The sequence below is a fragment of the Primulina tabacum genome, chromosome 17, assembly GCF_025594145.1.
Source record: "Primulina tabacum isolate GXHZ01 chromosome 17, ASM2559414v2, whole genome shotgun sequence".
Taxonomy (NCBI): domain Eukaryota; kingdom Viridiplantae; phylum Streptophyta; class Magnoliopsida; order Lamiales; family Gesneriaceae; genus Primulina; species Primulina tabacum.
In genome coordinates this window covers 10444834-10468727 of record NC_134566.1, presented here as the reverse complement: position 1 = coordinate 10468727, position 23894 = coordinate 10444834, and the positions used below count along the sequence as shown (strand labels likewise).

Sequence of the window (23894 nt, the reverse complement as noted above, 5' to 3'; positions counted from 1 at the left end):
AACTGTCACCATTTGATTGTTGACGGTCATGATGATCTTGCCATCATCAGAAACCTTGCTGTTGGCATACACTTCTTGAATCTCTTTAGGGTAAATGACTTGTGTCGCCATTCCCAAAAATTTCTTCAGACCAGCAGCTTCGATTTTCAGAAATATGCTTCTAACAGCTTCATCCGAGACAAATAGAACAGAGTCGAAGTCGATGACCATTGCGTTGAGGATGAAGGCTGGGGTTTGGCTTGCCATTAGCAAAGATTTTCTGCAAAAGCAATGCTATGAGTGTGTGAATGCTTGAGAGTTTTAGAATAGAGTGCAGTGAACTGAATGTAGGCGGCATGAATATATATGTTTGTGACTGCTCAAATTTGGACACGTGGCAGTCCGAAATAAATTTGAATGAAACACATTTATATCATATGTAAATATAGAAAATGGGTCGATTGAACTATTTGAGGACAGAAGTTCTATAAAATTCAACGAATAACAAAGTTAATTAAGTAATTTTGAAAGTCACAAAGTTATATATTTTAGGACATCTGAACTTCCCGATCATAATCTTTCCCTCCGCCTCAAAGAGTTATGTCGAAACATGTTCACATATGTTTGTGGAAATAATAAGCGAATAATGCTCGAAACCAACGTACAATGACAAGTAATTTTTTAGGTGAAGTAATATTTTTTTATGAATGATCCAAATAAGTGGGAGGTTTTTGTGTTTTTTTATACGTTCTTGGCTATTGATGGATGAACACAGTTCAGAAACATATGATCATTGTGAAGACATAATGCAAATCTGTCATATATGAAATTTATAATTTCAAGTGTGTAACACAGCATATAGTGATTAATAATAAAGGCAAAAATTTGTATGAGACGGTCTCACGGGTCGTATTTTGTCAGACAGATCTCTTATTTGGGTCAGTCATGAAAAAGTATTACTTTTTATCCTAAGAGTATTATTTTTTATTGTGAATATCGGTATGGTTGACCCCTATCACAGATAAAGATTCGTGAGACCGTCTCACAAGAGACCTACTCAATAATAAAATATACGAACAAATATAAAACATTCAAACGTGATAGTCAAATAAATTAAATATCCAGGAAATTGACAAATCCAAATAGAAATGAATATATACATACATATAGAGAGCTCTCACCGGAGCCCAAAATGCCAACTTCAATTTTGTTCCCTGAAACCGAAGATTTTCTACCTTGAAATCCAACATGAATTGAGGAAATTCCACCTATACTATAAAGACGTGTCTTTGCCATAATTTCTCGCACACTTCACCCAAAAAAGAAGAAGAATAGTAGGTCTCTTATTATATGTTTCACGGATTATTCGTGAGACGAGTCAACATTACATTGCACGATGATGTGATCTCGATGAAATGGATTAGCCAGGTAAGGGGCTCCACCGGATCAAATCAATAATTTAGTGTTTAGGAATTTAAGTGAAGGTAATGGCTTCGATTAACACCTGCAAACAAGAAAAGAACTCGTGAATGGGCGTCGGAGGTGTGTCCGGCGTAGCCACTCCGATGCTTAAATCAGCAGGTGAAGATGAACACAAGCGAATATATTAGAGAATATATGTAAATGTTTGAGAGTTCAAAGGTTTTCAGAATCTGTAAATGACATTAATACCTGCTATTTATAGTAGAAAATGAGGTAGATACCTCGTTTCCAGTGCCACCTACTAAGTATGGCAAGTCGGCTGCCCATACTATAGCTTCTGATGAGTTCTAGAATAATCCAAGTCCAAGTTGCTCTAACATACTAGACAGCCTGTATCAATCACACTCGAGTGTGGTGCAATTCTCGAGGTGGCCTAGGTAATAGGTACTCGGGTGCTTGTATGAGGGCCCGGGCTGTTGATCTCCCGGGAAGAGGGAAGAGAAAGTGCCCGGATAGTGAGGAAAGTACCCGGCATGTTGGCTCTGATCTGGGCTATTCAATTAATATCCCGGGTCCATGATGACCCGGGTCCTTAAGGGGGTGGTATCACACGAGAAGAAGGAGAAACATAGATTAATTCTCACTGAAAAATTTAAATGAAGCATGCAAAATAGGGAGACTGGAAAAATCGCTTCCCATGAAGAAAAAGTGGAGAAGGGAGTTATGGAGAAGATTGAGTATATTTGGGAACGTGCTTTTAAAAACTGATGGGAGGGAAAATGAAGAACGTTGGCATAAGCGGTCAGTTAGAAAGACTGTAGGAAAAAGATAAGTAGGAGCAACGCAAATTACTGATTAGCCCTTTTCATGAAAGTTATACACATATAACATGTCAGGGCAAAGCTGTAAATCCAGATCCATCCCAACTCTCGGGGCTTACCGTGCTCTCATCAACTCATACATGACACTTATGTTGAGTGATGAACCACGATCACTCATTCATACGTCATGATATATCCACTCAATATATGACAGTGTTGAGTGGATAAAGGCACTATTCATGTGGGTAGCATGAACAAAACCCCGACTCATTCATGTCCCTAAAAATATCTCGACCCAATGTTTTCCCGATAGTTCAAGTCGAGATTTCTTCCATCCTGATCAAGATCGGGAAGAAGGATCTGTCATAAAACTCTACCCTACGTGATTCTCGGCTTGATCCGATTATATTAATAATTTTTTTTTTCTTTGGAATAGAAGCCAACTAGGTTCATGTTCAGTAGCCATATTCTCAACTTTCACTCATCTGCCGTCGCTCAATTTCAAATCCCAAACAAGAATGGAAGAACAAGATATTAGACGGCCCAAAGTCAAACTGGTTAGCAATTTTTGTAATATGAAATCCTATCTTCATAATTTCGAGATGAAATCCCAAAATTCCAGATGCTTGATGTTTAGGTGATCGAAATGTCATAACTCGGATTTGTGTATTTTTTTTATAGTTTGCGATATGCTACTTTCAAAACCAAACTGGTTTGTTGTTTCTCTTATTTTTTGAAAGGGTCTCTCAGTTTCTCTAAGTGAAATTATATCATCGAGATTATGTTTATATCAACAAGATTGCATTTGTTTGATTGCTTAGATTAATCAAAAAAGTGTTTCAGTTCGATTATACTGTATTAGGAAGATGTTTTAATTTTGATTAATTATGTACATTATTCGTCGTGATCCTTTCCATGGATTAAAAAAAACAAAAACTTGTGTGAGACTGTCTCACGGGTCGTATTTTGTGAGACAGATCTCTTATTTGGGTCATCGATGAAAAATTATTACTTTTTATGCTAAGAGTATTACTTTTTATTGTGAATATCGGTAGGGTTGACCCGTCTCACAGATAAAGATTCGCGATACCATCTTACAAGAGATCTACTCTTAAAAAATTATTTATCAGAGTATCATCTCTCAACCGGACGAAATCCCGAACATTCAGGTTTCAATACTTGCCGGGTATGAAATCAAGAGTAAAAAAAAAATCAATCCTTATCAAGATATGAATTGGATATGAAAGTTATGAGACGAGTCTCTACTCGAACCCCAATTTGTACTCCTGATCAAACATTTGGATCAAGTGAAGTAATGATCCAAAAATTTTGAATGAAAATGATATATTTTCTCCAATAATTTATTTTATATAGCCCCAAACAATAAGCATATATTGGTAATAATAATTCTAACGGATCCACACATTTATTCATGTATTCATAAAACTTCCCAATTTAATATCGCTATTATGTGACTTCACCAAGTCCATATTTATTGACAATATTTTCCATTAAATTGTTATTCTAATTATGTCACACCAACATTTAATTTTTCACGCAATTAAACATATATTTATGTACCTTAAAAGAGCCGCAAACACTTCACTTTTATATCCCAAGTACTGATTATTCAAAATTAAAATTGAAAAACCCAATAATAAATAATAATAAATAATAAATAAAGTGTGCAAATAACATCTCAAAGGTGACCAAAATGAAGAAAAATATTGCATTTGATACATCCTCAGACTTCTACAGTTTAAAATTTTAATTTCATCGTTATCATTAATTATAGTGTTTTTCTATAATTGATAATATTCATTTATATAATTAGATGATATAATAAATTGTTTGATTTTCATATATTGCGAGTGAATATAATTATTATTATAAAAGGGCTACATTGATAAAAACTAATTATTCTTACTGATAAGAATAATTGAAATTTGATAATTGAGTTGCTCTATTGTTTGAAATATTTGAAATGATTATTAAATATCAACTATAAATTTAATATAACGATAAACAATCGATCATACAACGTATGAGTAGGTCTCTTGTGAGACGATCTCACGAATCTTTATATGTGAGACTAGTCAACCTTACCGATATTCACAATAAAAATTAATACTTTTAGCATAAAAAATAATACTTTTTCATGGATGACTCAAATAAGAGATTCGTCTCACAAAATACGACCCATGAGACATTCTCACACAAGTTTTTGCCACAACATATTTACATTTTATCACGGGCTCTACTAATTTTACAAAAAAAATTTTGAATAACTAATCTTTAACGAACAAACATGAAAAAAACTTTTTGTTTCATTACTGTATATATATAATTTGGATATGTTTCATTATATTATATATATTACATGAGTGTCACTTTATTGTTAAACACAGTGATTTATGATAGTATCACATTAAATTTCATATGTATATATTTGGGGCAATCTATATGTTCAGTGAATAGTATTGCATTAAATTTCATTTATAATTTTTATTCCACCAAATTTGCATTAAGTGAGTGAGTCTCATGTAAGATCGTCTCACGGATCCTAATCAGTGAGACGGGTCAACTCTACTCATATTCACAATAAAAAGTAATAATCTTAGCATAAAAAGTACTATTTTTTCATGAATGACCCGAATAAAAGAGCTGTCTCACAAAATACGATCGGTGAGACCGTCTCACACAAGTTTTGACCTAAGTTTAGTGTCCGTTTATATTTGAGGAAAAATAATAATTACAATAATGGAAGTATTAAATATGATAATTAGAATACATTTCACTCAGACAACTCCGTATTCCTTTTGTTCTCTCTCTTATGTAAAACTCTAACGTCATTCTCTCTCTACGCGATCTCTTCAGAATTCCTTAGTTCACACTAAGAAAAACCCACTTGAATCCAACACGGCGTAGTTTTCAAGCTTTCGGGCGTACGGATTTGTGAAATCGGACGCCCGAATTCGGTAGGAGACGTGGAATGAGTGGGATTTTTGGTTGTGTGATGTGAAGAAGCTGACAAGTTTCGGTATGTTTTTGTGACATTTTTTTTTGTTTACTTTGATTGATTGGAGTTAATGAGTTGCAGTTGTTGGTGAAATTTTGTGATGTATGCTTAGATCTGTAGTTAAAAGCTTGGTTTTTTTTTTGGCGCTAGAGATTGGATTTTGTTGATGTACTTGATTACTGTGAGATCAGTGGTGTTTGCTGATTAAGTTGTGGGAGGGAAAAATGGGAAATGCTTGATAATTTTGGGTGTTGTAGTTTGGAAGTGGGGTGAAAGACTCTTATCCTCCTTGAGTTTTGCCTAACTTTTGCTTGTCCTGGTTTGTTGAAGCTTCTTAAATCACACGGTTCATGAGTTCAAAATTTGATCTTGTATGTATAATGAGGGTGGAGAAGGCTGATGAAGCTTGTAGAGATGCCCGCTTTGATGACGGATTTTAACCAAGGGGTAGAAAAGGAACAAAGAAAATGGTTGTTGGAGTATGATTAGAGGATTTTATCACGTGGATTACTTTTCTTTACTTTTCTCTGTTTTTTCCAAGAATAACCGGCTAACCAACTTTTGATCCTGTCAACTTTAACGGTCGATAAGTAAATGCAGGAGGTGCAGCTGTTGTTCGTCATATACGCTGATCAGGTGTAAATTATGACTTTTATCATACTCGAATTGACATAATTACTGAGAGTCAGACGGGTGAAGCATGGTTGCGTGGGTGATGTTGAAAGGAACTTAATGTATTGACAGGACATTTCTTAGGTGCTTTAAATTAAATATGACGTTTTTTAATATCAAAATCATTTCTTTAATGGCTGATAAATTATCTAAAGACACAATAAGTTGAAGAAAGTCTTTTTGAGTACTACTTGGAAGGATACTCATAAATGGAATACTCTCTAGTGCTGCCACAAATTTGTACTGAGACCATAGCTTCATGTTTTGTGTATCTTATTTTTCAGGAAATATGCCTTCATGGTGGGGAAAGTCTTGGTCAAAAGAAGAAAAAAAGAAAAAATCCAAAGAAAGTTTTATTGACACGTTGCATAAGAAGTTTAAGAGTCCGGAGAGTAAACCTTCCGGTAGATTAGAAGGATCTAGAAAACGCTCCAATGACATAGTTTCAGATAGAGGGTCTCAATCACAGGCCGTGTCAAGATCTCCGTCACCTTCTAAACATGTTGCACGATGTCAAAGTTTTGCAGAAAGGCCTCAAGCCCAACCACTTCCACTGCCAGGCATGCGCCTGCATACTGCAAATGTCCGTCACACCGGTTCTGGAACACGCGAATCAGCAAAACCAAAACTAGAAAGAGTCTCAAAATCGTCATTGTTTCCTCCTCTCCCAAGGCCAACATGCATTTGGCAAAAGCCAGACCCTGCAGATATGGATGGCGAAGTCATAGTTCATTCAATCTCTAGCGAATGTTCCGTCGAAAGTGATGATCCAGCTGATTCTCACCAACGAAGTCCTCTGGCAACTGACTATGATGTTGGCAGTAGAACTGCTGCAGGCAGTCCGAGGTGAGTGGAGTTCTAAAATCATTTAACGAAGTACACCAAACTATTTATTTTCATTTAGTTCTGTTTAAGCTATGTGAAAAGGTTTTTTTATTAATCTTACTAATGTGAGGCCTTGTTTTCTTGTATTCCTCGGTGAAGTTCTTTTGTTAGAGATCAGCCCTCTGTTACACCGGCAATCTCAAGGGAGTCACCTGTTACAGTGAACCTCTCTGCTAAAAAGACTGTCTCATCAGCCCCTAAAAGACGACCTTTGAGTGGTCGAGTACCAAATTTACAGATCCCGCAGTATGGTGCCTTTTTCAGTGCTCCAGATAGCTCAATGTCTAGTCCTTCGAGAAGTCCAATCAGAATTTCTGGTTATGAGCAAGTTACTGGCTCTGCTTTTCCTGCCGGAAAGCTTTTTCCAGAACACCTGTTGCTCGGATCTGGTCAATGCTCAAGTCCTGGGTCAGGCCAGACTTCTGGGCATAATTCAATGGGAGGAGATATGTCAGGGCAGTTATTCTGGCAGCCCAGCAGAGGAAGCCCAGAATATTCCTCTAACCCTAGTCCTAGAATGGCAAGTCCTGGCCCTAGTTCCAGAATTCACAGTGGTGCTGTGACACCAATTCATCCTAGAGCTGGAGGGGGACACTACGATACAATGAGTAACTGGCCTGACGATTCAAGACAACAGAGTCATCGCCTGCCTCTTCCCCCCATAACAATTTCCAATTCTTCACCTTTCTCGCAGCCGAATTCTGCTGTGGCATCACCTTCAGTACCACGCAGTCCTGGAAGAGCAGAGAACCTTGCAAGCCCCGGTTCGCGTTGGAAGAGAGGAAAATTGCTTGGTCGAGGCACATTTGGACATGTTTACGTTGGTTTTAACAGGTTCAAAAATTTAAGAAGTGAATTGTTTATTTCCTTAATAACTAATTTGTTTCCATATATCTGCTCCGTATTCATTTGTTGACGGGGAAGCTTTCAAGTGCATATTATTATGGCATCTATAATCCACATCTTTTTTATATTCAAACAACTGTTATATATGCACTTTTTGGAGTGTTCATTTTTTAAAGTAGTTTCCTGAATTTTTGAGTGACATTTGATTTTAGTGAGACCGGAGAGATGTGCGCCATGAAGGAGGTCACTTTATTTGCTGATGATGCAAAATCAAAGGAAAGTGCAAAGCAGTTGGGACAAGTAACTTTTTTTTTTGCTTATTGAATTCCTGGATATTCTTACTTTTTACAAGATGTTCAAAGCTAATTGTTTACTGGATACTGTATTAACTGCAAATCATTGTTCTTAGTTTTATATTACATCAGTGTTAAATTCTAACCAATGATTTCTGTTTCCTCAGGAGATTGTGTTGTTGAGTCGCTTAAAGCATCCTAATATTGTGCAGTATTATGGATCTGAAACGGTCAGTTGCATTCCAGCAACTTTACTTATTCTTGTGCATTGTCATGTGAACTTTCTAGATATCCATTGATATACTTTTGTCAACCAAATGCATTTCTCTTTCTTTCGTTTATAATCTAACAGTTGATACTAATAGCATTTTCATATATCTCAACGAGGTCATAAATTTGTGGAGACCTTAGCATTTTCATATATCTCAACGAGGTCATAAATTTGTGGAGACCTTATTTCTAAACAATAATTTTATAGTAAATAGTTTTGCACTAGTATGTAACACGTAATTAATTGAATAGCTTTCTCCTAAAATTGTGCATGGCATCCTTTTTCCTGATCTTCCGCTGATTCTCGATTTTTATCTGTGATCAGGTGGGTGATAGATTATATATATATTTGGAATATGTGTCTGGTGGTTCTATCCATAAGATTCTACAAGAATATGGGATATTAGGAGAATCAGCCATTCGAAGTTATACTCAACAAATTTTGTCAGGGCTTGCATACTTACATGCTAAAAACACGGTGCATCGGTATATCTAATTGCCTTTGCCTTCTTGGTTTGGATTATTTATTCACTTGGATTAATTAATAATGAAGCACTGGATGCTGCATATATATAACAGGGATATTAAAGGGGCCAACATACTTGTGGACCCAAATGGCCGCGTTAAGTTGGCAGATTTTGGCATGGCAAAGCATGTAAGCCTGTGTTTGAATTGCAAAGAACTTCATGCAACGGAAATCAACATATGAGTTGATCTAGTGAATTGGCAGCATGATAGAACATTGGCAAATCCAGATTTTGTGAAACTAATTTGTCGCTTTATATGTTGGTTTATTATGCAATTGTTGTGAACGGCCCACATGGACCCCTAATTTAAACTAGTTTTAATATTTAAGCCATGACTCATTTGACTGATCTATCTGGTTGACGAATGTGCCTCTGGTAGTTGAAGTTTGATCTCATTAATAATTATGTGGCCTAAATGGTTCTGAGTTGTTACCTTCATTTGTGGTTTTACAGATTACAGGGCAAACCTGCCCCTTATCATTTAAAGGTAGCCCTTATTGGATGGCACCCGAGGTCGGTATCCCCTCACCCCCCAAAATAATAATAATAATAATAAAAATAATCCTGTAAATATATTTCAATGATTCGCATTATGCTAACCACATAGTTATATCTCTTCGTTCTCTTAGGTTATAAGAAATTCAAATGGCTGTAACCTTGCTGTTGATATATGGAGCCTTGGATGCACTGTTTTGGAAATGGCTACGTCAAAACCACCTTGGAGCCAGTATGAAGGGGTGTGTGTGATTTGGACTATGAGATTTCTGGAACTAATTCATTCTTTTGCAGTTTTTTCTCCTTCTCATTATTCTTTTTTAACTTGTGCCTTGTGTACCTTTTGTGTATCCAATTGAAGGTGATCTAATAGAACTTATCAATTGTTACATGTGTACTATCAACTATGAGTAAAATGTCGATGACAATCTTTGTGTCTGATGCTCACTGCATTTTGTCTTAAAGGTTGCTGCCATGTTCAAAATCGGGAACAGTAAAGAGCTTCCACCAATTCCAGATCATCTATCAGATGATGGAAAGGATTTTGTGAGAAAATGTTTGCAGCGCAATCCCCAGAATCGCCTTACAGCTGCTCAACTGTTGGAGCACCCTTTTGTAAAAAGTGCTGTTCCTTTGGAAAAACAGATATTGGGTTATGCATCTTCTGATAATTCTCCAATGTCAAAAGCTGCCAAATCCATGGTACTTGCTATTTTCCGAAATTCACGCTTGAACCTTCATGTGGACCCTTTCTGGAGTTGAACATTTATTTGTCTCACACTGGGTCTGTGACATACCGAACTACTGATACATTAAGTTCTATAATTCGTAATATTTATATATTATCGACATTTTTCTTGCACTCTGGTAGCCGCCCTTTATCACTGATAATGTGCTCTATGAAATAATTTGTAGGGCATTGGTAATACGAGAAATCTACAGTCGGATCCTGAGAAACTTGCCATCCACTCATCTAGGGTGTCAAAATCTAATTTTAATCCAAGGTGGTCCTCTAAATTTTAAAGATGCAATACATTGAAAAATGGATGTAATTATGATACATGGATACCTTTGATAATTTGCTTTATTCTTGTTCTGTGATTCTAAATTGTTCATGCTTGCAGTGATGTTTACATTCCAAGGAACATATCATGCCCAGTCTCTCCAATTGGTAGTCCTCTTCTACATCCAAGATCTCCTAAGCACCCGAGTGGGAGGATGTCTCCGTCGCCCATATCTAGCCCCCTCACTACATCTGGTTCGTCCACACCTCTAACAGGTGGGATGGGTGCAATACCATATAATCAATCCATGTTACTGCCTGGTGGATTTTCCATTGTAACAAAGCGGCCACCAAGTCCCTGTTCCAATACCCTCTCTTACTGGGATCCGGACATTCTTAAAGGAGTGCATTCTGGCTCTCATGCTTTTTGGGGACTGGCATCCTGCCACAACAATGCTCTTGGAAGGAAATTCGGTAGAGTCGCTCATGCAGAGCTTTATGACCGACAATCTATCTTGGCTGATCGTGTGGCTCAGCAACTCCTGAGGGATCCTGCACAGTTGAATCCATCCGTTGATTTGAATCCCTCGTCTCCATTTCCATCCCACCGCATGACTGGTTTATGACTTCCTTTATCACAGAGGTCATCAAGTCAACTTGATAAACTCGTCCTGTTCAACATGATTGCATCTCAGCAGATATTGACATGCTGGAGCAAGATTTTTCAGGCATTGTTGACTCTCGTTTGATGGCTTTCAGATGCCATGCCTTTTACGAAGTGGCAGGCAATATCCATTTTCTTAATACCCAGAGAACCTGCAAACCTAGAGCTGCATTTTACCAACAGTTTCAATGGACACATCGGCTTTGTACAGAGTTGAGTGCCCCTAAATTTGACTTGGTATCTGCCCGACCTCAAGTGCAAATGAAAAGGCCTAGTCTCCCTGGGGATAATATGTCCATTGATCGATTGTATAGGTGATTCTTCCCATAAATTATTTGGCCTTAAGTATGTGTATTTACATTATTGGTCAACGGAGGATAGAGACGGGAAAACAAGTAGATGTGGAAAACAAGTAGATGTAGATCTTACTAGATGCAACAGATGTCTGTACAGAAATTGGAGAAGATAAATTGATATTCACTCTCGTTTTTTTCAGTTAAACGTAGTTTTTGCAACATCTCTCTAAGCGATTAACATATATTTCGGCAGTTATCTAGTATGGGAGGGGAAAATTTTTTAAACCATACTAATGATCCTATTCTCTTATTTTTGTGGTATCTAGATCTTGTCGAAATATATGAAATCGAGAGTTTGAACCTAGATAATTGAGAAACAAATTTTACAGGACAATTAATGTAAACTGGTGGAAAATCCTAGAGTACAGAATAGTTCAGAGCTCAATCAGTTGAATGAAATTTTGGCTAGGCCTTGGATTGGTCTATCGCACTACTCGTGAAATCCCACAATTTTTTGGCCAGTTCATGATCCTTAGCTTGCAAGCTTGTCTCAGCTAACGCACAGTCCGAGTAATACTTCCCACTCACACCCTTAACATCTGGATGCAATGCCACATAGCAGGTTGTTGCTGCTCCCTGCATTACATGCCACATGAAAACATCACATATACAACAAATAAAATTTCATAATCGGATGGTATTTAGCTAGACATAGCACTGTCTTTCGTATTTTATTAACTGAATCGATCCTCAAATTAAGCACGAGAACTGTTACCTGCTGAACATTTTTCATCACATGCTTAACAAGAACAGCAACAAGGCCTGGATTACTCCAAAGGTAGAGAAATTGTTTAGATATGAGATAAATAAGGCGATACCCATGTATAAGTGATCTAAACCTTGCAGGGTTCCCAAATTATAGGTATTGTTGTACAAAGTACACGAGAATGAAGGTAAGCAGCTGTAAGAACACATGGTTACAATAGCCATTACATAACTTTGAGCCTATATCCTTCATACAGTTTTCAATTTCAAACGTGTGAATGACGGAGTAAGAAACCATCAAACAAGAAGAGATTTGTTACCATTAACAAATCCAAAATGACGAAACAAGTTGGTGGCAATTGCTCCTGGATGAAGTGAGTTGGCTGTTATCTCGACGTTCTCTTCCTTCAATGAAATCACTCAGTTTCTTACAAAATATTATAGCTAACATAATGACCAACATTACAATCACACTCAATACAAAAGCGTAAATTGTTTTAATACAAGTATGCAACCCTCTCCAACATGTTAGCTTTTACATAAAGTGGTTGGTAGTATCTGTCTTCTCAGACTCATAGTATAGGCAAATGGGCTGTTAATACTCTGAAAGGTTCATTTTCCTAGCCAGATTTGATAATCAAACCAGTTGAAAGTATAAGTTCAGCTTCAAGTCAATGTATTTAAACCTCAGAACATCGATCGGAAATTTTATCGCAAACTGTAACCATGTATGTTAGGCCATAAGTTGCTAGGAGAACCCAATTTCAGCTCTAGAGGCAGAAGAGCCTCCCAATTTATTGTCCACTCTGTAATTTCTTGTGGACAATCTGCTCCATTTATAAGTATTTAGTACATGCACCTTAATTTAGCCTATAATGTGAACATAGTTCACGTTGTTGACAGTAGCCCAATGATAATCCTTTCTTAGGCCACCCACAATATTAGTAGCAATATTGAGTCATAAGCCAAGCGGACAACCCAAGCCCAGAAGAATGGCCTTCTAGGTGGGGAATCTTCTCAAACTTATTAACCACTTTACAATTTATTGAGGAGTCAATGTTGCATCATTACAGCGTTGGTAAGATTTCTCTCTGACTGCATGAAAAAGTCATTAACATAGAAAGTAGCAAACTGACATTTCTTAATATGTATTTTACCTTCAAACGCCTTGCTAGTTCATTAGCATGTAGCACATTAGCAAGTTTTGATTGTCCGTATGCAGATAAGCGGTTATACCTGCACTTGCAAAAAAATTAGTATGTAGCAGAAAGGAAAGAACTTAATCAATAAAACTTGCAACATAAACTGGGAAATGATGTAGCTTTTGTGTGAATCTCTTCCCATTAATGGTTGATGATACCATTTTTTTAACTTCCCCTCTCGATAAGGTTAGTGGACGGTCTGTGGTAAAATGGCTTCACCTTGATTGATCAGTAATTTTATCAAAGCAGATCCCTTCAGGATATGAAAACTTGTGTCGCCGGGATGAGACATTGACAATCCTTCCTTCTCGACTACTTTCGCTAGCTGTTCTCTTCATGGTCTCCAACATCAAATCTGTCAGTAGGAAATGTCCTGTGGGAAGAGAATGCATGAGTAACAGGATGAAGTAAGACTAGAAAATTCTTAACTAGGAAAACTGAAATCATCCACCTGCCTACTATCCAAATTCGAATGGTTGTTCCACTTTCCCCATGCAAGAGTTAAAACAACTTAAGTCATATATATCTTTCCAGTAAATTTTACATTTTATGTTGAAGATGAATGCGGATCTCACCCACGTGATTTGTTGCAAACTGCAGCTCTATGTTGTCTTTTGAAAGCGTGAAAGGTGTTGCCATAACTCCAGCATTATTACTAGAGGAGAGCCAAATATCTAATCAGAGAAAGTAATACTTGCCATAGTTTAGGCACGGAAACTGCCTAAATATTTTTCAAAAAAGTGACAAATTAAAAGTTGAGTAACGCATATCAATACTTATTAGCAGCACCAAGCATATACTTCCGCATTTATTGAGAGAAGTGGTACCGAGGATTTAGTATGATAACTAAAGAAGGTGTGAGAAGAAATAACAAGAAATATAAGTGGCAACAAGGACTCTTGTTATTTTCAGATTAAAACCTCATTAAATGCAAGCATTAAAACATGGTCCAACTAAATCTGGATCAACAAAGTTAAATACCAAAAAGTGAAATGTGTTGTCTTGTATATTAATAAAAAATACTCCGATGTTGCCAATGGTTTGTGGCCCATTTGGCACAAAGATTCTAAGTTTGGGACGAGGTCTGGGTTCGAGACCCAATTGTAAAAATCTCCACCCCTACTCTGGAAAACAAGATAGTCCAATGTAAACAAGTTTTGTCTCGGTTGTGATTCACATCTCTTACATGAGTATATTTAGTGGTAGGTTCAAGGAATTGAACTTTGACGCAAACTTCCTGATCGATGCAATTGAACTGAGATCTAACTCCATAGCATCAACTCTTGCATTGGGAACTTGTTTAACAATTTCTTGTTTGACCTCGTTTCCAGTACAGAGATTTCTGACAGCCATTATGACATGGACACCACGCAGTGCAAGAACCCTTGATGTTTCTGCTCCAATACCACTTGAAGCTCCTATAATTATAATGATATTAGTTTCTTATAGCATGAAATACAGTAAAAAGTGGTCAACTATTGAATGTACTCGTATAATTTCTTTTCCTGAATAAGTTGTACGAACACATGGATGCTGAAAGTTCTGTTTCCACAGTGTATGTGTGAGTTGAGAGTGAGTGTTGTGTGTTTCAGAATATAGGTGTTGTGCGTAGGTGTTGTAACACCCACGACAACATGCAGCGGAAATTATGATTTTAACACACCTACACGTAGCTGGAATAATGATAATAATACGAGATACGAGATGTAAATTATGCACAAGTATAAAATACTTGCGCGGTGCCTCAGGGCAAAATAATTCACTAGAAAAACTTGTAAGTTTACAAAAACCAATACTAGTGAAAGAATAAAACAACTCCCTTATTAAGGCGAGTAACAAATTGCATCCTAAACCTCTAACAAACCGTATAACCAAAATACATAGGATGCATCAACTGAGAAGTGAAAAAATTCTTCAAAACTCCACACACTAATCAACACGGTGATTAGGTGTTGTCTTCGGGCAACAAGTTATCAATCACGAGATGGCTTCAATCAGAAAACCTTTTCTTCGTACAAATGCATCTCTGTCTCTCCGAAAGTTTTTGCTCTGTATCGTCACTCTCTCACCTTTTTGTTTCTTCTCTTTTGAGTCCTATTTAACATAGAAAAACCAATTTCATTAGGAAACAAACTCTTTTTAAAACAAGGATAATATCTTAAACATATTGTGATATCATATCTTAAAGATATTATGATATCATATCTTAAAGATATTACGAGTCATATCAAAATATAGTCTTATATCACATATTGAATTTATAAGAGATCATATCATCAATTTCGAGATTATCCTCATGTCTAGAAAGGCAAAATATTAAAGATAAAAAAGGAAAATATATCAAGGAATAAAATTCCTTTCAATCTCCCCCTTTTTGCCTTTCTGGACAAAACAACCCAAAAATGGTTGTACATCTCAGCTCCCCCTGAGTTAGTAAATCAGTGACTCAGCCAACTTTAGTTGACTCCCCCTGAATTCTACCGTTAAGCCTTCCCCTGATGAAAAATACAGTTCACACAGGTGTTGTATGTTAGATGTTGCAACATTCAGATCATAACACCGAAATAGTTCATTAATCAGGAGGGACAAAGATCAGAGAGAATAAAAGGACAACTAAAATACTAAAACCATCAAGAGAGAAAAAAAACTCAAAATCTCATTATCCTTCATTACTGCCATCATCATCAGCCATTTTTGCTCCACTGGTTCCAGCTATATCTGTATCTACATATCTACTCCCCCTTTTTGTCCAGAATGGACACTTTCACCCAGCAGAAGCTCATAGTCAGCCACTTCACTCCTAATGTCTTGAGGATCAAAGCCAGTCATCTGCGAAATAGAGAATAGCAAAGTAGGGAAGTTCGAAGAAGACAGAAATTTACGAAGAACACAGATACTTTTGCGCGAAAAAGAAAACAAATAGTTAGGGTAGGAGAGATTTTAAAATATGAGGGAAAATAGTAAGCCGTAAAGTTGTTCCTTATTTATCCCTAAATATTTAAGCACACCTCTCCAACGGTAACATTCTGTTGAGCCGCAACTTCAGCACCTTTTCAACTCAATTTTTACTCTCACCCAACGGTAACTTTCTGAACCAGTGTACTTATTATTTCAAGTAACCAGTCAGCAATAGATCGAATTAACCCCACAAACAATTAGCAATCAAGATATTTCAAAATTAAGTCGGTTAGGGTTTTCTTCGTATTTCATGAATTAAAAACTGATAGCCCACTGGACATGATGAATTCACAAAACAACAGTATGAATGACTTAAATTTATGCCTAAAGTATGATCAAAAATGAAATGCACACGCATGTGATCAAACTGTGATCAGTCTGTACTTAGGTGTTGGCAACACCTCTTGGCAACACTCACAAGTTGGACTCAAACTTTCTTGAACATTTTTAATTCAGACATGGTAGCTCCCACTCTAGAAGAACGGTCTTCATAGGACTCCTCTAGGTAGCTTTTTCCATCTGTATTTTGACTTAGAAGTGGTAGCTCCCACACTAGAAGAACGGTCTTCATTGGACTCCTCTAGGTAGCTTTTTCCATTTTCTTCTAAACATTTTTTTTGTTCTATTTTATTCTCTTTTCTATTTTCCACCATATTGCTCAAGAATTTTCTAAGTCATTATCTACATTGGACAAGATCATGTGGTACACGATCATCCTCAACAGCTTTATGACTTAGATTGAGCACACACCATTCTTTGGAGAATATTGATGGAAAGTTTGATTCACAACTGAGAGCACGCCATTCAGTATCCTACACTTGTACAGGCTTCACACAAAGCAGGATGTATGCAATATGTCTAGCATCCTAAAAATAAAATGCACATGCATGCTGGGTGTTGTCCACAGGTGTTGTAACACCGAGGACAACATCCGTGAGTGATCATTGTGTACACAAGCTGAGAGACTTCCTAAGATTGGAAAATCTCTCAAAATCCAATGGTTTTGTAAAGATATCAGCCAGTTGGTTCTCAGTTCCAACAAATTCCATTCGAATTGTACCCTTATCAACCAAATCTCGAATAAAATGATGTCTAATGTCTATGTGTTTCGTTCGAGAGTGTTGTACTGGATTTTTTGAAATATCAATTGCACTTGAATTGTCAAGGTATACAATTAAGGTGTCACTGTTGAAACCATAGTCTTTAATCATTTGATTCATCCACAAAAGTTGTGAACAACAGCTAGCAGCTGCAACATATTCAGATTCAGCAGTGGACAGAGATACACAATTTTGCTTTTTACTATACCATGACACCAAATTGTTACCAAGATAAAAACACCCACCCGTGGTACTTTTCCTATCATCTAAGTTTTCAGCCCAGTCAGCATCACTAAAGCCCACTAAATTGGTGTTTGTTTCTTTGGTGTACCATAAACCTAAGTCAACTGTTCCAGATATATATCGCAAAATTCTTTTGACAGCCTTTAGATGAGCGACTTTAGGATCAGCCTGGTACCTAGCACACAAACAAACACTAAACATGATGTCGGGACGACTTGCACTTAAGTAAAGAAGACTGCCTATGATGCTGCGATACTGGGTGTTGTCAACACCTGCCGCAACATCGTCTTTGGACAATTTTTCAGTCGACCCCATTGGTGTTTTCACGTGCTTAGTGTTCTCAGTAGAGAATTTCTTCACCAAATTCTTGGCATACTTGGATTGACATAGAAAGATGCCATCATGCATTTGTTTAATTTGCAATCCAAGAAAGAAACTTAATTCTCCTACCATGCTCATTTCAAATGTGGTAGACATGCATTTAACAAATTCATCAACATGCTTTTGAGAAGAAGCACCAAAAATGATGTCATCCACATAAATTTAACACACAAGAATATCATGCTTCGATTTTTGAATAAAAAGGGTTTTATCAACCTCACCTCTTTTGAAGCCTAAGTCAAGCAGATATTCAGTAAGCCTTCCATACCATGCTCTTGGAGCTTGTTTAAGTCCATAGAGTGCTTTCTTCAACTTGTAGACATGGTTCGGGTGGTGTGGATCTTCAAATCCTTTAGGTTGGCTTACATAAGGTTCTTCTTTCAAGATGCCATTCAAAAAGGCACTTTTCACATCCATTTGATATAATTTTATGTCCATGTAACATGCAATAGCAAGTAAAAGTCTAACCGATTCAATCCGGGCAACATGGGCAAACGTTTCATCAAAATCAATTCCTTCAATTTGAGTATACCCTTGAGCCACTAGCCTAGCTTTATTTCTCACAACAATTCCAGATTCATCAGTTTTGTTTTTAAAGATCCATTTGGTTCCAATAATATTCACATTATCGGGTCTGGGAACCAAATCCCACACATCATTCCTAACAAATTGTTCAAGTTCCTCATGCATTGCATCAACCCAAAATTCATCTTTTAAGGCTTCATTTATATTTTTGGGTTCCATGAGTGAAACAAAACAAGAGTGACTTACTTGAGAGTATACGGAAGTCATGCATACTAGTCCCATCATTTTGCGATAGTCTACCTTCTCCTTTCTTCTCGTTTGCATTCCTCCAAATGTTTCTCCAATGATCTGAGATGATGGATGATTTTTCTGAACCTTGTTGGGAATATCAATCTCTTCATTGGTTACACTGTCATCATTCTCAGTATACTTTCCTAGTTCATCATTTGATTCTGCCAGTGCAGGTGTTGTCTCCGGTGTTACAACACCGGGTACAACATCTGTGTTAGGCAGTGTCTCACTTTCGTTCAGCAGCCCATCAATATCATCCTCGATTGTTTTTCCCGTTAGATCTGCAAGATCATCAAAAACAACGTTAATAGAATCCATAGTCGTTCTTGTTCTCAGATTATACACGCGATAGGCACGACTATTAGATGAATAACCAACGAATAAACATTTGTCACTTTTAGAGTCAAACTTTGCAAGATGGTCTCGGTCATTCAAAACATAACATACACACCCAAAGACATGAAAATACTTAAGGTTCGGCCTCTTTCCCATGATGATTTCATAGGATGTCATAGTAGAACCACTTCTTAAGTACACACGATTTGAAATATGACATGCTGTGTTCAAGGCCTCGGCCCAAAATCTCTTTGAAATATTCTTTGAACTTAACATGACCCTAGCCATTTCTTGCAGTGTCCTATTCTTCCTTTCGGCTATTCCATTTTGTTGAGGAGTCTTAGGGGCCGAAAATTCATGAGTTATCCCTCTCTTTTCACAAAATGATATAAAGTGTGAGTTTTCAAATTCTTTACCATTGTCAGTCCTTATCTTACCAACCCTCAGATTATGTAGATTAGTAATCTTAGCATGTAATTTCTTGAAAACATCAAATGTATCGGATTTTTCTCTAAGAAATCTTACCCAAGTAAAGCGAGAGAAATCATCCACACAAACGCATGAATACTTCTTACCTCCAAGACTTTCCACTTCCATTGGACCCATAAGATCCATGTGCAAGAGTTCAAGACACCGTGTTGTCCCAAAGTGTTGCAACACTTGATGGGGAACACGTGTTTGCTTACCCTTTTGACATGCACCACAAACATACGGAATTCCAGAGGATAAATTAGGCATACCTCTCACAGCATCGTACTTACCAAGATTCTTTAATGTCTTGAAGTTTGCATGTCCCAATTTTTGATGCCACAAGTTTAGTTCACTTACTTTTGAATGATTGCATACTAAGTCTTCTCCAAGTTGATAGCAATTATCAGCAGACCTTTTGTACCTGTCAAAATACGAGTATTAGAATTATCAAACACTTCACAATTGTCTTTATCAAACTTAACATGCAAACCGTCATCACAAAGTTGACTTATGCTTATTAAGTTTGAGTTAAGCCCTTCGACATAAAGCACATTGTGTAGATTAGGCAGTCCATCAACATTCAAGGTTCCTTTGCCAGCAATTCTTCCTTTAGCACCACCACCATATGTCACATGACCACTCCTCAGTTCAACATAGTCAATCAAATGGTCTTTAGAACCTGTCATGTGGCGCGAACAGCCACTGTCAAAGTACCATATTCCTGCAATGTTAGTCTTTAATGAAGTATAAATAACGGAACATTGAATCTTAGCCTTTGGTACCCAAACCCTTTTTACCGTCGGTTTTCTGTTGGCAGTGTTGCGTCGGGTGTTATACAACACCTGTGGCAACACCTGTTCTGATTCCCATCTCTTGTAATCATCTCTCAGTTTAAAGCAGTAGGGTTTGATATGACCAGGTCTAAAACAATAGTGGCAGATAAAGTGGCGTTTTCTGGATTTGGACTTCTTGGTAGATATTTGCCTTTTAGATGGAGCACCTTTTTCAGTTTGTGTAGCATTTGAGGTTTCAACACTTCCTTTGACAAAAATAGTTGGTTTTCTCTCAGTATTGGAAGATTCTCCAATTTCGAACAGACTGTTCGGATAACCAAGTCCAGCTTTGTCATTTTGTCCAATCATCAAAAGTGAATCAAGTTTGGATGAACTTGAATTCATCTTGGCAAGAATCTGAGTTGCTTCTCCAAGTTCCTCTTTGACTTTGCATAATTCCAAATCTTTCTTGCTTAAGATTACTTCAAGTCGTGAAATTTGTGACTTTAACTCGGCATTCTCTTTGGAGAGAATTGCATTTCCTTTAGTTCTTTTGATCCAGTCTTCATATAATTCTTCGTACATCGTCTGCACACTTTCTAGAGTGACTTCATCATCATCTACCTCTTGAGTTTCAGACTGACTTGCAGGCAAGGGTTGTAGATTTAAGACATAGTGAATTCGAAGAGGTGTTGCGGCCAGGTATTGCAACACCTGTGGCAACACCCAAAGGATTGATTTGCATTGAGCGTTTTTCCTTGATCACAGAAGATAACGATGTGTGATTTTCAGATTCACTTGATCCTTGATCATCATCAGACTCTTCATCACTCAGGGTGACAGTCATGCCTTTGTTTTTCCTAAGTCGATTGGCACACTCATTGGCATAGTGTCCATATCCCGAACACTCTCTACATTGCACCGAGTCCAGGTTTCTGACATTAGATTGGATTTGCACTTCGGTTTTTGGTCGAAACTGTCCTTTCATAGGAGTAAACTTTTGAGCTTTTGCAAAAGTGGTGTTATTGGGCAGTTCAGATTTTTGTCCAATTTTCTTCTTTTCTCTCATAGTCTTCAAGTAATCACCAAATTTCTTAGTAAACAGAGAGATCGATTCTTCACCTAAATCAGACTTATCCACCTCTTTAGATATTTGAAGGATTTCATCATAAGATTCGGTTGAGGCTTCAAAGGCTATTGTCTTCCCTTTGTCCTTCCTTTGTAGATCAAGATTCATCTCAAAAGTTCTGAGAGAACTCATTAGTTCATCCAAGTTGATCGTTGAAGTGTCTTTAGATTCTTCAATAGCGCAAACTTTGACATTGAATCTCTCAGGAAGAGATCTTAGAACCTTGTTCACCAATCTTTCATTTGGTATGGGATCTCCTAGGCCATGTGATTCATTTGAGAGTTGTCTCAACCGGCAGTCATACTCAAGAATAGACTCCTTGTCCTCCATTCTCAAACTTTCGAACTTTGATGTCACCATCCTTAGCCTAGTTTTACGCACACTTGCGGATCCTTCACAGTGCTTCTGGAGTATCTCCCAAGCATCTTTGGCGCATACACAAGTGGTGATTAAATTAAACATCCTTGTGTCAACAGATGAAAATATAGTATTGAGAGCCTTGGAATTAAAGTTTGAAGTTTGCACTTCATCGACAGTCCATGTACTTTCAGGTTTGAGCCGTGTGTCTCCATCAGCATCCTCGAGTTTTGGTGGACTCCAACCATCAAGTACACGTTGCCAAGCTCTTTCTTCAATGGATTTAATAAAAACCCTCATCTTTACTTTCCACAATGCATAGTTTGATCAATCCAACACGGGAGGCCTAAAAACAGTATTTGTTGATCCTTCCATAATTCCTTTTCACTCTGAAAACAAAACAAAACAGGATCTCACTTAATAGCGTCAAGTGGAAGCTCTGATACCAATTGAAAGTTCTGTTTCCACAGTGTATGTGTGAGTTGAGAGTGAGTGTTGTGTGTTTCAGAATATAGGTGTTGTGCGTAGGTGTTGTAACACCCACGACAACATGCAGCGGAAATTATGATTTTAACACACCTACACGTAGCTGGAATAATGATAATAATACGAGATACGAGATGTAAATTATGCACAAGTATAAAATACTTGCGCGGTGCCTCAGGGCAAAATAATTCACTAGAAAAACTTGTAAGTTTACAAAAATCAATACTAGTGAAAGAATAAAACAACTCCCTTATTAAGGCGAGTAACAAATTGCATCCTAAACCTCTAACAAACCGTATAACGAAAATACATAGGATGCATCAACTGAGAAGTGAAAAAATTCTTCAAAACTCCACACACTAATCAACACGGTGATTAGGTGTTGTCTTCGGATGTTGGCAGCACTTCACAGCAACAAGTTATCAATCACGAGATGGCTTCAATCAGAAAACCTTTTCTTCGTACAAATGCATCTCTGTCTCTCCGAAAGTTTTTGCTCTGTATCGTCACTCTCTCACCCTTTTGTTTCTTCTCCTTTGAGTCCCATTTAACATAGAAAAACCAATTTCATTAGGAAACAAACTCTTTTTAAAACAAGGATCATATCTTAAAGATATTACGAGTCATATCAAAATATAGTCTTATATCACATATTGAATTTATAAGAGATCATATCATCAATTTCGAGATTATCCTCATGTCTAGAAAGGCAAATTATTAAAGATAAAAAAGGAAAATATATCAAGTAATAAAATTCCTTTAAAAGAGATCGAATAAAATGTTCTGTAATTTACCAAATGTCGGTCATGTGCCTAATGCATGAATCTTGAGTCCGATCCACATTCTATATTTACAAAAAGGGTTACATATCCAACCTGAAATATAACAGGAATAATCTTTCGGAACTGCTACTTACATTATCTGAATGATAACACAAGAAAGTTCATTCATTGCTTCTACATTCTTTTCAACAAACTATATGTTCTCCGTAAACGCTTTCGCCGTGAGTTACACATTACAATTCTTGAAGTGAATTTACAGCATTGTAAACTTGATGCACGATACTACTTGCTCTGTCCACCTAGTAATGTAACAATTTACTAAAGACAAGTAAGCTATCACATTCCCAAGCTCGAAATTCCCAGAGAAAAACACACTGGAGACCAATCATAAACAGCAAAGAACTCAACTTTCTCAACAGTGAACTAATGTTTGACACAAAATATCCCAGAATTGCAAACTAAAACTTTGATCATCAACGTAAAATAGCATAACCATAAGAAATAGAAATTAACCACACCCCACCCCCCCCATCCAAAGTACGCACAACACTGAAAAGGAAGCAGAAAAGAACCTGTAACAACGGCGGTGAGACCCGACCCATCTATCCCTTCAGTAACTTGCTCCGCCGTGGAGGTAGCCGAGAATCCAGACGCCCCTTTTCTGCTAAACAACCACATCTTTCTCCGTTGATCATCAAATTACTGCATAAAGAACCTTCAAGTCAAGGTGAAGTTACTGCTACACTTGGTTGTAGGTGTGTAAAATGGCCGGATTCAGTTTTATCTAGTTCAAATTTTCCGCGACCGATGCTGATCCATTCCATTCCATAGCCTCCCAATTTGGTATTGATTTTTAAATATTTATTATATATAATAATATTATATGGTAACATAAAAAAGTAT

General features: G+C 37.1%; 2 protein-coding genes across 2 annotated transcripts; one reads left to right on the top strand and one right to left on the bottom strand.

The window, feature by feature from the left end:
* The first annotated feature begins 5028 nt into the window (after nucleotides 1-5028).
* Nucleotides 5029-11320, top strand: LOC142530752 (mitogen-activated protein kinase kinase kinase YODA-like). Its single transcript, XM_075636558.1, has 12 exons — nucleotides 5029-5262; nucleotides 6198-6759; nucleotides 6898-7632; nucleotides 7857-7944; nucleotides 8105-8167; nucleotides 8533-8693; nucleotides 8787-8862; nucleotides 9188-9247; nucleotides 9364-9471; nucleotides 9695-9931; nucleotides 10145-10233; nucleotides 10354-11320. Exons 2-12 carry the CDS (start codon nucleotides 6203-6205, stop codon nucleotides 10856-10858), a joined length of 2679 nt encoding a protein of 892 aa, XP_075492673.1. The 5' UTR covers nucleotides 5029-5262; nucleotides 6198-6202; the 3' UTR covers nucleotides 10859-11320.
* Nucleotides 11321-11534: 214 nt separating this feature from the next.
* On the bottom strand, nucleotides 11535-23851 carry LOC142530753 (short-chain dehydrogenase TIC 32, chloroplastic-like). Its single transcript, XM_075636560.1, has 8 exons — nucleotides 23564-23851; nucleotides 14346-14577; nucleotides 13735-13814; nucleotides 13379-13532; nucleotides 13115-13193; nucleotides 12278-12362; nucleotides 11968-12014; nucleotides 11535-11828 (listed from the first exon to the last, which is right to left on the bottom strand). Exons 1-8 carry the CDS (start codon nucleotides 23667-23669, stop codon nucleotides 11658-11660), a joined length of 954 nt encoding a protein of 317 aa, XP_075492675.1. The 5' UTR covers nucleotides 23670-23851; the 3' UTR covers nucleotides 11535-11657.
* Nucleotides 23852-23894: the final 43 nt, after the last annotated feature.